We start from the raw sequence: 13181 nt of genomic DNA, 5'->3' as shown, positions 1-13181 counted from the left end.
TAAATTTGATTCTCCCTTTTAAGGTAATATAAATTAATGCCTGTGAGATTATCTGGAGCGAACTGTGGTAAACAGAGATCAATAATCTTTTCGATTATGGCCCCACATAATCTGGAGTATCTTATCCTACTTTTCAAAATATGGCAAAATTGAGTTCTAAAAGCATGAAACTCCAGGTAAGAAAGCAGTCAGCCATGAACAGTTTGGCCATGTATCAGATAAGTACCTTTTCTTTCTTTTTCTTTTCCAAAGATTTTATTTTTATTTATTTGACAGAGAGAGCGAGCAAGTGAGAGCACACAAGCAGGGAGAGCAGCCGACAGAGGGAGAGGGAGAAGCAGACCTCCCGCTGAGCGGGGAGCCTGACGGGCCGATCCCAGGATCCCGGGATCATGACCCAAGCCGAAGGGAGAAGCCCAATGGACTGAGCCACCCTGGTGCCCCAGATAATTACCTTTTCCAATACATGATCAAACGCGGGGAAGCCTGGCAGAATTAACATACCCTTAAATCAGTTTTCTTAATTAACCGGTCAAAGTATTAATATTAATCCTTTGCGAACTCCATTCACTGTATAGATTAAGACCTGAGAACGCTTTCCAGAAGGTGTTTTGACGTGCATAGCGAGTGTGAAAAAGCTCCGGGCGGTCACCAGGTGACCAGCCTTATCAGCCGCGATGCTGAGAGAGGGAGCCCAGGACAGATGAGAGAACTCACGACCTTAACCTGCCATGAACCTGCTGGGGGCAGAGCGGGGTCCATCGATAACCACGAGGACAGCTTAGTGGGCGGCGCTTACTACGGGCCGGGCCACCTCTAAGTGCCTTACGCCTGCGCACTCATCTGAACGTCGCAGTACCTCGCCCATGGAAGTAGGATACCCGGGTTCTAGAGACGAGCAAGAGGCTGAGCGGCCCGCTCCGGGACGCGGGGCGAGTCACCTTCCAAGCCGGGCCTGAACCCCGCAGCTCCCACTCTCAGCCAAGCCCCCTCTTGGGCCCCCCACTCACCAGGCCCAGGAGTGGCTTCCGGGCCGACTGGCGGTCCACGGTCCTCCTCTCAAACGGCTTCCTGGCCGCCGGAAGCGACTCTGGGAAGAAGGTGAAAACCTGGAGCTGCTGCAGGACCCGGCTGTGCTCCTCATGGAAGATGGCGATGAGGTTTCCCTCTCTGCCGGCGACTTTAAGCAACTGGAGTGCGCGGGCGGCGAGAGAGGGAGGGAGAGGGAGGGAGAGAGAGGGAGAGAGAGAGAGAGAGAGAGAGAGACACCGCGGATGACGATCCCAGGCCCGGCCCGCAGCCCCGGCTCAGCTCCCGCTGGGCGGCGGCCACCCGGCCTGGGGGCACAGCTCCCGCGCCCCCACCGGCCAGCCCCCGCAGGCTGGCTCTCCCGGCTGCTCAGGGAGGAAAGGGCCGCTTGAAGCCACAGGCGGCGCGGGATGGAGAATTCCAAGTCGGACGGGCTTGACCCTAACGAACGCTTAATCTCTAGTTCGGAGGCGCCTCCAGCCACCCAAGTGCGCCTCCCCAGGAGGACACGGGCGAGCCCCAGACTCCTCCAGGCGGGGCCGGCCGCGGTCACGCACCGACACAGCAGCGGCTTGAGCTGCTCCAGCGCCGCGGCGCACGGTCGCAGTGGGCCTCGGCGTAGCCGTGCACGCAGTTGGCGAACAGCCCCTGCGCGAACTGGTGGAACTTGGGCAGCTCGTCCAGCAGCTGCGCGTTCAGGGCCTCGTAGTTGTTGCGGGCCGACTGGAGCTCCTCCAGGGTCTTCTTGTCCTTTAGCTTCTCCGCCCGTTCCGTGCAGTTGTAGAAGTCCAGAAGCTTATCGAAGCGTTTCTGCACCAGCTTGTGGGGCCCCGTGAACATGCTCAGCAGCTGATTGAGGGGAGAGATGACCAGCCGCTCTGTCCTCTCCTTCTGTGGGGACGAGAAAATCACACGGCTCGGCTGTTCCCTACCCCATATTTAGGGCTTCTGAGAAATAACGGACATAACGCCAGGTTCAGGTGCACGACACGAGGATCCAGTATTTGTATACACCGCAGAACGACCAGCACAGTAAGCCCAGTGAACACCCGTCACCACGCGTTTGTCCTGCTCTGAAATGGCCTTCAGGCGGATCTGTGATACCCTGTACCACCTGCTTTGCTGCTACGCACCAGCTAAACCCGAGCGGGTCGAACGGTGTTCTACTTACCCGCCCCCAGACGGACTCACGCATTTTTACAGCACGTCTCAACGTGTAACCTTCATCAATCGCACGCACACGCCAAAGAGTCTGCGAGCTGTGCTGAGCCCGCCTTGGCAAGTGCGAGATGACACACGTTCATGCGATCCTTGCGTTACAACCTGGCTGGGACAGTCTGTCGCGTATCACCTCTTATGTGCAAGGTCTACACGGCTTGAATTTAACCGAAGATGTAGCGGTTACATAAATCTGAGGTAGAGAAGCGTTCGTACACCCATGACGCCTCTTCTAATCATACCTGCTTGTTAACACCTGTTTCTACTTTTCAAAAGATTTTTCTCTTTAATTTGTTCTAGACGGGCAGCCAGCGAGGGTCAGGATACTGCCCCGTTAAGAACATACACAGGGACTTAGTCCGTTACTTTTACCTGTAAGTTCCCCAAGTATGAATGAATGCTTTCTTCAGTCTCAAGCCACCCAGAAATTTCCAAGAAACCTTCAAACCCCACTCATCACTCTTTCCTCACCATCAAACAATCCCACATCTATATTTAGAATTGCCAGAGCAATCTGGCCTTTAGTACCATCTTTATAAGGAAGCACGTGCGGTCTCAAAGATCCTTTGGTTCACTCTGAAACTATTCCTGAATATTCCTTTCTAAAGTTAGCGCTCCTGTAGTTTTCTTTCTTCAGAGTTATCAACAGTGATACCAGATGAAATTTCCCAGTTTTCCTGTCTCTTCAAACTAGACTGATCACAGGCTATAAAAAAAATCTCTGAATACCAGAGGCCCAACCAGTCCTTTTAACCAATTAAAAGCCATTGTTCTGAATATAAAACCCCAATACGGATAGTGCTAGAAGATGACTGGTATTCCTGATGTACACAGCACGTCTCTGGAATGACCTTTTGCACAAGCTGGATGTTCAAGAACCCCAGGAAGACGACCACCCTACGAAAAGAGGGTTGAAGGAAGTCACTTACGAAGTTCGTGAAGAGCTGGTCACTGATGTAGCGATGCACCTTCTCGAACTGCTCCAAGTCTCTGTGTCCCTTCTCCATGCACACATCCCACATGCCCACGGCAGCCACCACTTTCACACACGCCGATTCCTGGAGCCAGTTAGAAACAAACGCAGTAAGACAGACAGAACTTTCTAGCCTTCACCATTCATCCTGGATAGCAGAAGGGAACAAAAAGCGTCCATAATTAAAAATTTTCTCTCTAGCGCAGTATTTTAGCTTTGAAATAAGCACACTCTCCTAAACTATGATTTATGAGGCACAGAGAAAAGCCCAAGACTCTTACTTATAGAAAAAAACGGTGAGGGTTTTTATCAGCTCTTTAGCATTTTTTTATGTTCCTAATTTGAGCCCAGATGATTCCTGCAGGATCACGATAATGAGCCATCACCTCTCCTCCTGCAAGTGTCGGCTCAGGCTGTGACGTTCTCAAAGGCAGCTGGCCACGACCCCATGCAGATTACAGCCCCACTGCCTGCACTCAGGGGCACCTGACTGCTGTCCTTTGTTGCTGCAGACGATGTAATTTACTGATGCTTGCTCACGGTCTCGATTTCCTTCCCACAACCCCCTAACGACATGTAAGCTCCAGGAGGGCAGGGATTTTTGTCTGTGGTGTTCGCTGACTCCATTATCATTTGCCGACTGAATGAATAAATAAGTAAATGCATAGTCAACTCTTCCTGACGGATCCTGACAGGTTTTAAATCCCAGGCTGTTTTCTCTGGCTACTTAACCAACGCTGGGTTCTCCCCTTCTTTAGTTTAAGTTAGGGGAATATTGGGTTGATATTTTGATATCAACCCAAATAAAATCTAAATGTACCAAAAACCCCCATTCATATTATTTCAAGGGCAGGAAGTCCCTAAGCAAAAACATCAGTGCCTCATACATTGGTTTGATTTTACAACATTTTATGACACTGGCAGACCTCTTGTCTTTATAGCCTATGCCTCTATGTGTAGACGTCGTGTTTCATCAGAAGGATAAATTGTGTAATCTTCCTAATTCCTCCTGAGTGGGAGAATGAATGTGAAACATAATGTCCTCTTATATTCTTTTAAAAAAATGTTGTGAAGTCTCAAAATAGTAGTCCCCGGGCCAATGTAGTTACCACAGTATAGCCAATGTCCCTCAGCTTATGTTCCTGCCAGCTCGCTCGCTCTCAGTGGATCCAGCTAATTCTATTTGGCAGGGCTTTTCATTTTAGGTCAGTGATGACACTGTTCGACATTTCCTCCCTTCATTTCTGGTTAGCAGCCGGAACCAAACTGACCTCGCTATCAAATGGCTGTCGATGTTACATTATGTCCCACCCACTGCTATGGAGATAGGCCTTTTAAGAGCTGGGGACTCAGGATATATGCTTGCTACACATTTAGAAAACATGGGGAGAAAACACCTAATAGGAGGGTATCGAAAGTAGAAGAATTGTAAGGGAAAGTCCTAGAGCAGGGAATACATTTGGGAGTTGTATCAACATTGTTTTTGCCAAATCTTTTTTTTTTTTTTTTAAAGATTTTATTTATTTATTCGACAGAGATAGAGACAGCCAGTGAGAGAGGGAACACAAGCAGGGGGAGTGGGAGAGGAAGAAGCAGGCTCATAGCAGAGGAGCCTGATGTGGGGCTCGATCCCATAACGCCGGGATCACGCCCTGAGCCGAAGGCAGACGCTTAACCGCTGTGCCACCCAGGCGCCCGTTTTTGCCAAATCTCTTACTTTTAGCCACTGTGCTCCTAAAAAGTTTTATAAACCCTAATTTTTACCTAATCATATACTTAAAATGTGAAGGGAAAGAGTTTGCTATTTAGAAGAAATGCGGGGGGCATTTCAAATCACGGGGGTTATTTAATAAATGATGACAACTGGAAAAGCAGGTAAAAAAAAAATCGCACTGGATCCCTACCTCAACCTTATACACTAAATTCCAGCTACATCAATGACTTCAACTTAAAAAAGTGAAATAATATAAATACTAAAACCTGGGAGATACTTATTATCTTGGAAAAAGAAAGACCTTTTCAAGTAGGACATAGATCTAAGAAGCCATAAAAGGAAAGTTCAGACCATGTAAACCTAAAAATTTTCTACACGGAGAAAATATCTAAGCAAACTCCAAAGTCAACAAACTAAGGGAGAAATAGTTGTAAACCACTGTCATCCACAAACAGCTATTCTATCTTCTCCAACTATACAGACGTACTACAAATCAATAAGAGAAAGAGCATCAAATCAATAAATAAGAGCCTCAAAATACAGACAAAGCAACAGACAAAGGAATTAACGACTTAAAGATAGGAAAATATCTTCAACTTCATTCATAAGGAATGCAAATTTAAACTATATGGAAATAGCATTTTTAACCTATCTTGCAAAAAGAAGACATCTGGATTTTGGTGACACTGTGTGCTAGTAAGGGATGGGGAAATCGTTTCGTCACTACTGATAGTCTTCCCTGGAACAATGTCTATGAAATTTGATAACAGCAAAATGCACACGCTGCATGATTTGGCTCAGCAAATCTAGTACCCTGGTCTTCAGAGACCCTCACAGATCAGAAAATGATGTAGCTACCAGGATATTCCTTGTGCCAATATATCTAATCGTTTGCCAACTACAAATAAATGTCCATCAAAAGGGGACAAGTTAAATATGTTAGGACACATCCATATAATTAAATACTGAGCAGTTGTTAAGAAAGCCGTTCTGTGTGCATAGGCATAGAATGACTCCCAAAATACTATTATGTGCAAAACCCAAGATACTCAACAGTATCTCTCTCTCTCACACATGCGCACGCACGATTATCTCTGATGAGAAAAGAATCTGATTAATGCAGACCGTGTTCCTAGAAGGTGCCTAGGAGATGGGCTGGAGGAAGAATTATTTTCACTTTTTACTTATCCCCTTGGTACCTTTTGAATTTGGACCATTTTCCTTTTTTTTTTTTTTTTTTAGAAAGCAGAGGATCTCTTTTTAAGAAAACAGTTTCACAGGAAGAGATTTTCATGTGTGAGGGACAGCGGGACATGACAGGCTCACATAAACACCATTCTGGGAAGCCCACAGGGGAAGGAGACACCCGAACAGAAAGGAGTCTAGTCCCGTCTCTGACCATGACTCAAACACGCCTGACCTCCTCAGCCCCCCCAGCTCTCCAGACCTGTTCACGCTTCTAACGACTTTAGAGGCCTTGAGTACAGCAACTAAGTTAGACGGAAATTAACATTATTATGAGAAAGCGTGCCTCCGATCGGAACCATTCTTGTATTATTTGATCTTCCAAATGATCTTGACATAATGAACTGTGACAAGTGCTTCACAAATAACTGGACAGAGGAGATGGCAAGAAAAAGGTGGTGGGGGGCGCCTGGGTGGCTCAGTTGTTAAGCGTCTGCCTTCGGCTCAGGGCGTGATCCCAGTGTCCTGGTATCAAGCCCCGCATCGGGCTCCTCCGCTGGGAGCCTGCTTCTTCCTCTCCCACTCCCCCTGCTTATGTTCCCTCTCTCGCTGGCTGTCTCTCTCTGTCAAATAAATAAATAAAATCTTTAAAAGAAAAAAAAGAAAAAGGTGGTGGGAAGGTCAGTGACCGCAAGAGGGAGGAAGGAGCCGGGCCGCTCTAGAATTCATTCAGCGATCGCTGTTGCCTCTTAAATAACCTACCGGACTTCCAGGAACAAGTATGTCAGGGCACAGTGGTCATCTGAGTCCAGATTATTCAACACGCATCCCACAATATGCTGACGAGCAGGAAAACGGATGGAATTGCACCCTATGTGATTCTAAGCAGAGCGCGGCCTTCACTCACCCGGATATGCTGGAGGTAGAGAGACAGGTCTCGGATAAAAGATTTGATCAATCTTTCTTGCATTCGGAAGTTCTTTTCTGTTTCTTCAAATGCTTCATCTTTGATCTGTTCAAAATAAGTGCTGTTAGCAGATCTGGATTCTCCCTCAATCTATCCTATTGGCAAAAGTATCTTTCTTAAAAATATCTTTTGTCTAAATTTTAAGCCTTTGATGTTTCCCTGAATCATACTGAATTGAACTGAAATACCTCTATGTGACCTTGAAAGATCAAAATACACACGGGCCCTCCTGCCTTCACACCTTACTCTCCCTGCTCCTGATGGGAAGACGTGCTTTGCTGTGGTCAGGACACTCTCTTCCTGTCCCCGGTGACACACTTGTTCACCCTGGTGCCGTGGCTCGAGCTGTCCCCTTGCCTGATATGCCCTCCCCTGTTCCTATGCCAAACTGCCTCCTTTCTTTGAGGCTTAGATTAAATCTATTGTCAAATGAAGCTCAGCGTCCCGCGACTCCTGTTTTCCCAAGCACTGCCGCGTGCGGAGAACAAACTCCAGCCCTTGGCAGCGGACTGTCTTGTAGCTGCCACTTCCCACGAACTGCGTGCCGCATGTAGGCTCTAGCGTGAAGCCTGGTGACTCCGACCCGCTCTCAGCAATGCGGATCAGTGTTTCCAAATTACTCAATTTCTCAGACTTGACTTTTTTAAATTTGTGACATGCTGTGTTGAACTACGGTGATCTCTTAAATCCCTTCTAGCTTCATGTCTACAGTTTGGTCTCCCCAAATACATCATCACAAGCTCCTGGTGGGTGTCTAGAACCACAGTAACCACTATACGGTGACCCATTTGGCCTCCAGATCCGCCTTTGCGCGCAGGGTAAGCGGCTCCGCGCGGCACGGCTGGGGGCTGGGGCTGGGGCTGGATTCGCACACGCAGCAGCCGCAGCGTCCCGCACCCGCCAGCTGGCAAACACCGCAAGACGTACTAAGAGGGGAATCCTGCCAGTCGCTACCGTGCAGGCTGCCCTGTGGAACCCCAAAACGTTGCCGGAGCTGTGGGTGCGAACCTCACCTGCGGAGCAAAGCCAGTGAGGTGTTTCAGGTGACTGCTAACGCGGTTGGATTTCTTGATGATGGAGTGGATGTTCAGTTTGGAAATTTTCTCCATGAGGCTGTCTTCATCACCCTTCCGGTACTTGAGGACTAGGGAGTGAGTCAAGAAAGCCCTTCTCTGACCATGGACAGACTACCAAACGAGCCACAAGATGAGATCAACAACCCAAACTAGGGACAAGCATGCATGCAGGTCACCACCACGGACAGACGGAATACGTGACGAAGCACAGATGGCACACACTGGGGGGGTCGGGAGGAAAGGGACCAGAGGGGTCAGGAGAAGGGTCTAAGATTTGGAGTCGGGGAAACCTCTGAGCTCAATGCCTGGGTCCGTCATTTCATCAAGGTGTGGCCTTCTGGAAGTCACTTAACTCCTCTGAGCCTCATTTTGTTTTCCGATAAAATGTAGAAAGAAACACAGCTGCTTTATAAGACCCTCTTAAATGGTCTTGTGTATAAACGAGATATTTATATCCAATTGTCTCACATAGTAAAATGCTACACAGGAGTTGTGATCAACTATTGTGTCATACCTTAGGCACAATCTCTAGAAAAGTCTGGAGACATGAGAAGGGTCACAAGAAGACTGGGTGGTACTACACAGGCACACTCGGTTGTTGTAGGAGATGAAGACATTACATTAGGAAATACGAACCAGAGAGGGAGACAAACCATAAGAGACTCCTCTAACTCCAGGAAACAAGCTGAGGGTTGCTGGAGGGAAGGGTGACGGGGTAACTGGGGGATGGGCATTAAGGGGGGCACGTGATGGAATGAGCCCTGTGTGTTCTATAAGACTGATGAGTCACCGAACTGTACCTCTGAAACCAATAATACACTATATGTTAATAAACTGAATTTAAATTTTTAAAAAGGGGGGGTTCCTGGGTGGCTCAGTCAGTTAGGCATCTGCCTCCAGCTCCGGTCATGATCCCAGGGTCCCAGAATCGAGCCCCACAGCAGGCTTCCCGCTCAGCGGGGAGTCTGCTTCTCCCTCTGACCCTCCTCACCTTGTGCTCTCACACTCTCCCTCTCTCCCAAATAAATAAATAAAATATTTAAGAAAAATAAATGAAAAAAATAAATCTAAAAGAGGAAAAAAAAAAAAAGGCGCTAGGAACCAAGACAAAGGGCTAGATGGCCTGAGGGCTTTAAGAGCCCCATCAACACAGCACACCAATGTGGGCGATGTGGTGGGCGGAAGCCAGAGAAAGAGGTTATACTATTATACAGAGTCTTCGACGATACGACTAACGAATCAATTTAGCATGGTCACCATGCTATACTCATCAAGGGTTCAAATTAGAGCCTCCCAAGAGGTTTGATGAAAGAGAAAAGAAACGATTCAGTTCCTTCCACGTTGTAAAGAAAGCGCTGGGTGGTTTGCTACTGACTACACGGCGCTGGGGGCGGAGCTCAGACCAGAGAGGAGTCACGAGACCCAGAGACTGGGGAAGGGGGGTTTCTGAAAGAAGAGTTAAAGTTCTGCCTTAAGCGGAAGTAGTGAAACATCCGACACGACATGCAGGAAAACAAGTCTAAGCACAGCTGGAAAGGCTTGCCTCCCAGGAGCGGAGAAAGCCATCACCGGCACCCAGGAGCCGCTCCGCGTGCCCCTGGGAAAGACCCATTGCTACAAGCCTGACCACAGGGGCCTTACTTCCATAGTCCACGGCTGTACTTTCATTATGTTATTGCCTGCCTTTTCATACCCCGTTACTCCCGTTCTGCCACCGTTTCTGCAGCAGAGCCCTCCTACCCACCCTCTGCCCTGCCCATCTCTGGTGAAGGAGTAATTCCTCTGAGGAGGAGAGCATTCCCAAGGGCATACCTCCTTTTCTGCAAGTATGCTGTTCTTACCCAGGTCCTTTCGACGTTTATATTCATTAATGTTCACGTTGATCTCCTTGACTGCAAGGACTGCGTTGGTTAAGGGCGCTTTATCGGGGTGGGATTCTGGCGTGGAATTCAGCAACTCCATGAGCAGCAGTGGGTAGCGCATTACCCTCTGGACCGGTTTGATGAGGAAGGAGCCTAGGTTAATGTAATTTGTGCATCCCCTCATAGAGAAGGAAAAAGAGACCTTTAATCAAATGTCCATGATACAGGGCCTGTTGGTAATGTACGTGATTCTTAAATATAGCTCTGTTCTCTCACCCTCCTTTCCAATTTCTTTCATTCAGCAAATATTTTCTGGGCACCTAATAAATACCAGGTACTGTTGTAGGTGCTAGGGATTTAGTGGAAGGAGACAGGCAACAAACATTGTAGGAAGTAGCATTTGGTGGTAAGCGCTACGGAGAAAAATACAGCAAAGGAGGTCTGCTTCTAGGTTTCTGTCTGTAAGAAAATAAAGAAATGAGCTTGTGCATCAAGGGTGAGGGACTTACCATTCCGTGTACAGGCTCCTACGGGGCCGCGAGCATGAAAAGAAAACAGACAGCTGCTTAGAGGTAATGCTAAATGCCGATTATCACATTCTTCACAGAATATATTAGTTCAACTATTGCCTATCAGTTGGGCAGACAAAAAAAAAAAAAATCACATGGGATAAAGGGAAATTATGAGTATCTATGGAGGCATCTCTAAGATAAATAGTTATTTAAGCCCCTAACTTCATTTCAATCTACTCAGTCATATGTTGTATCCTTATAACCTAAGTCCAGGAGAATCTCACCGGCAGGTCAGGAATAAGTGAATCGGGTCTTCTTACCTATGCTCTTGTCGGTTTGGACCAAACTATCTCCCTGGCTGCTTCCTACCTGAAATGCTGACTTAATATTTTGTATCTACAGATACAAAGTGGGAAGCCACTGAAGATTTTCAAGGGAAAAGGCAATATGATGACAGAAGAGCAAGTTACATAACAGGACCTATAACAACATATCATTTATGATTTAAAAAAGTTGAGGTCATAAGAAGTCTAGACCTATGCACGGACTGACTTCTCAAAGGCAGAACTAAAGAATTATGATGGAAGCCCAGTGGGGTCAAAACTCCTACTTGAGATCTGCCAAGGAGTCCTGAAGATGCTTCTGGATCTTCTCATCCTTCTCGTAGATTTCTAGCAGTGAAATGGCCTCATCGTGATTCTGGCAGTAAACCTTGTACGTTCCCTCAAGCTCGTCCCGGTGATCGAGAAACACAGGCCCTTTGGAATATATGTAAACATACAGTGTTGTTTAGTCACTTTCTTCTCCGTTGCCTCAATGTCGAGTGGATAACCAACTTTTATCAGTTAAATCCTAGCACAAGAAATGATAATGAGACTAAACACCCAATTTATAATTTCCATGACATAGCTCAAAATTATATTTATTTAAAGCAAAATTTAAGAGAACCCTGTCATCACATATTTATTCTTCAGCGCATGCACGCGCGCGCGCGCACACACGCAGCTGGTCCCGGAAACCGCCTCCAGTCCCTTTCCAGGCAGGCAGAGGCGTTTACAAGGGCTCCCCGCAGAAGGTCAGAACGGCCAGGCCCTCACTCTCTAAGCCCCAGGGAAACCACAGCAGCAGCAGTTTCTAACTTTTTCTTTGTGCATGAATTAAATACACCAGACTATAAATGAAGTTTATTATATTAAAATACCTATAATATATATAAAAAAAAAAAAAACCCAGATCTGTGATAGAGTAACACGTGTACATCTTCTTTAAACAGCACAACACAGGGGCGCCTGGATGGCGCAGTCGTTAAGGTCTGCCTTCGGCTCAGGGCGTGATCCCGGCGTTCCGGGATCGAGCCCCACATCAGGCTCTTCCGCTAGGAGCCTGCTTCTCCCTCTCCCACTCCCCCTGCCTCTGTTCCCTCTCTCGCTGGCTGTCTCTATCTCTCAAATAAATAAAATCTTAAAACAAAAACAAAAAAATGTAGCTGTAAATCTAACAACCACCGCAACGGCTCTGCCTCCGCGGACTCCCTGTCCTTCCTGCTTCAGCTCGCGCTGCGGCCGCTTGCCCCCCGCTCCTCTCCTAAAACGCGACCCTGCTCGGCGCCGCCCGCGACCCTTCCACCAGCTGCGTGGGCAGCACACCCCGCCACGGAACCCAGCTGCTCTCCCCACAATGCCCCCTCCGATGCCCCCTCCGTTCTCAGGCGCCGTCCTATGGAACGCTCTGCTTTCGCGGAGCTCAGTTTTCATTTCTATTAAATCTACGTCTTTAGTTACTGCTCCTTTCTGTGAGAGAAACTTGACTTTTTTCATAAACATCGCACTCATGCTGCCCCCTCCGCGGCGGCCTCACTTCTGTCTGTCCCCGCAGCTCAGCAGCACGGCAGTGCACCGGGCTGGCCGCCTTCCCGACCTTCGGGACACTTCGGGAGCCCGGACCACCCACGGCTCTTTACCCACTATCCGCCTGCCTTCTCCTCTCACGTTATTCCTTCCCGCCCTCCCCTAGACAGTCCCAGAACCGTCACGGTCACACGGCTGCCGCACGACCTCCACTCGCTCTAACCTCCCCCGTCGGGACCACTCTCAAGCAATCACCGACTAGCAAAGCTACACCTTAATTTCCGGGGTCCTTCAAACTGTGGGTCACAACCCATAAATGGGTCATGAATCTACTCTGTGGGTCACATTCAGTACTTTAGGGAAATAAAATGGCATAGAAGAGAAAATCTCAGGAAACACTGGACACAGTCAAAGCACGCGCGCACACACACGAGTCCTGCGTCACGATGTAAAATAGATTCCTTTCTGTGAGATAGGTGTAAAATAACCTAAAAACCCATCCCTTCCACATTACTACATACCCAGAGTCTCCTGATGCTTTTTTCTCATCTCCTTACTCAGCCAAGCCCTGAGCACGTCCCGCTCTTTCCCTCCTCACTAGATCTGTGCTGCCTGCAGGAGAATCCCTCCCCAGTCAGACTACTAATGCGAATTCCGCGCTGCTTTGGCCAGCACCTGCATTACCTTGGTTTTTTGCAAGTTACCCCCTCTCTGTCTACTTTCACCATTTCTATTCCCTGGTCATAAAACGGCTTGGAAGGTACAAAGCTGACGGGGGGGGGGGGGGGGGGGGGGGGG

General features: G+C 48.1%; 1 protein-coding gene across 2 annotated transcripts in view; it reads right to left on the bottom strand.

Annotated features, from left to right (window-relative positions):
• The window catches only part of LOC103658903 (dynamin binding protein), a 69111-nt gene that overhangs the window by 8568 nt on the left and 47362 nt on the right, over positions 1 to 13181 (bottom strand). For both annotated transcript variants that reach the window (XM_040624153.1, XM_040624154.1), the window contains 6 exons: positions 11147 to 11294; positions 10534 to 10551; positions 10004 to 10203; positions 8100 to 8230; positions 7027 to 7131; positions 3177 to 3305 (listed from right to left, as the gene is read on the bottom strand). In XM_040624153.1, coding sequence (XP_040480087.1) covers positions 3177 to 3305; positions 7027 to 7131; positions 8100 to 8230; positions 10004 to 10203; positions 10534 to 10551; positions 11147 to 11294 — 731 coding nt within the window. The remainder of the gene's footprint in view (positions 1 to 3176; positions 3306 to 7026; positions 7132 to 8099; positions 8231 to 10003; positions 10204 to 10533; positions 10552 to 11146; positions 11295 to 13181) is intronic.

Source organism: Ursus maritimus, unplaced genomic scaffold, assembly GCF_017311325.1.
Source record: "Ursus maritimus isolate PB19 unplaced genomic scaffold, ASM1731132v1 scaffold_7, whole genome shotgun sequence".
NCBI lineage: Eukaryota > Metazoa > Chordata > Mammalia > Carnivora > Ursidae > Ursus > Ursus maritimus.
Note: the sequence above shows the minus strand (reverse complement) of the source record. Positions and strands in the feature narration are given on the sequence as shown.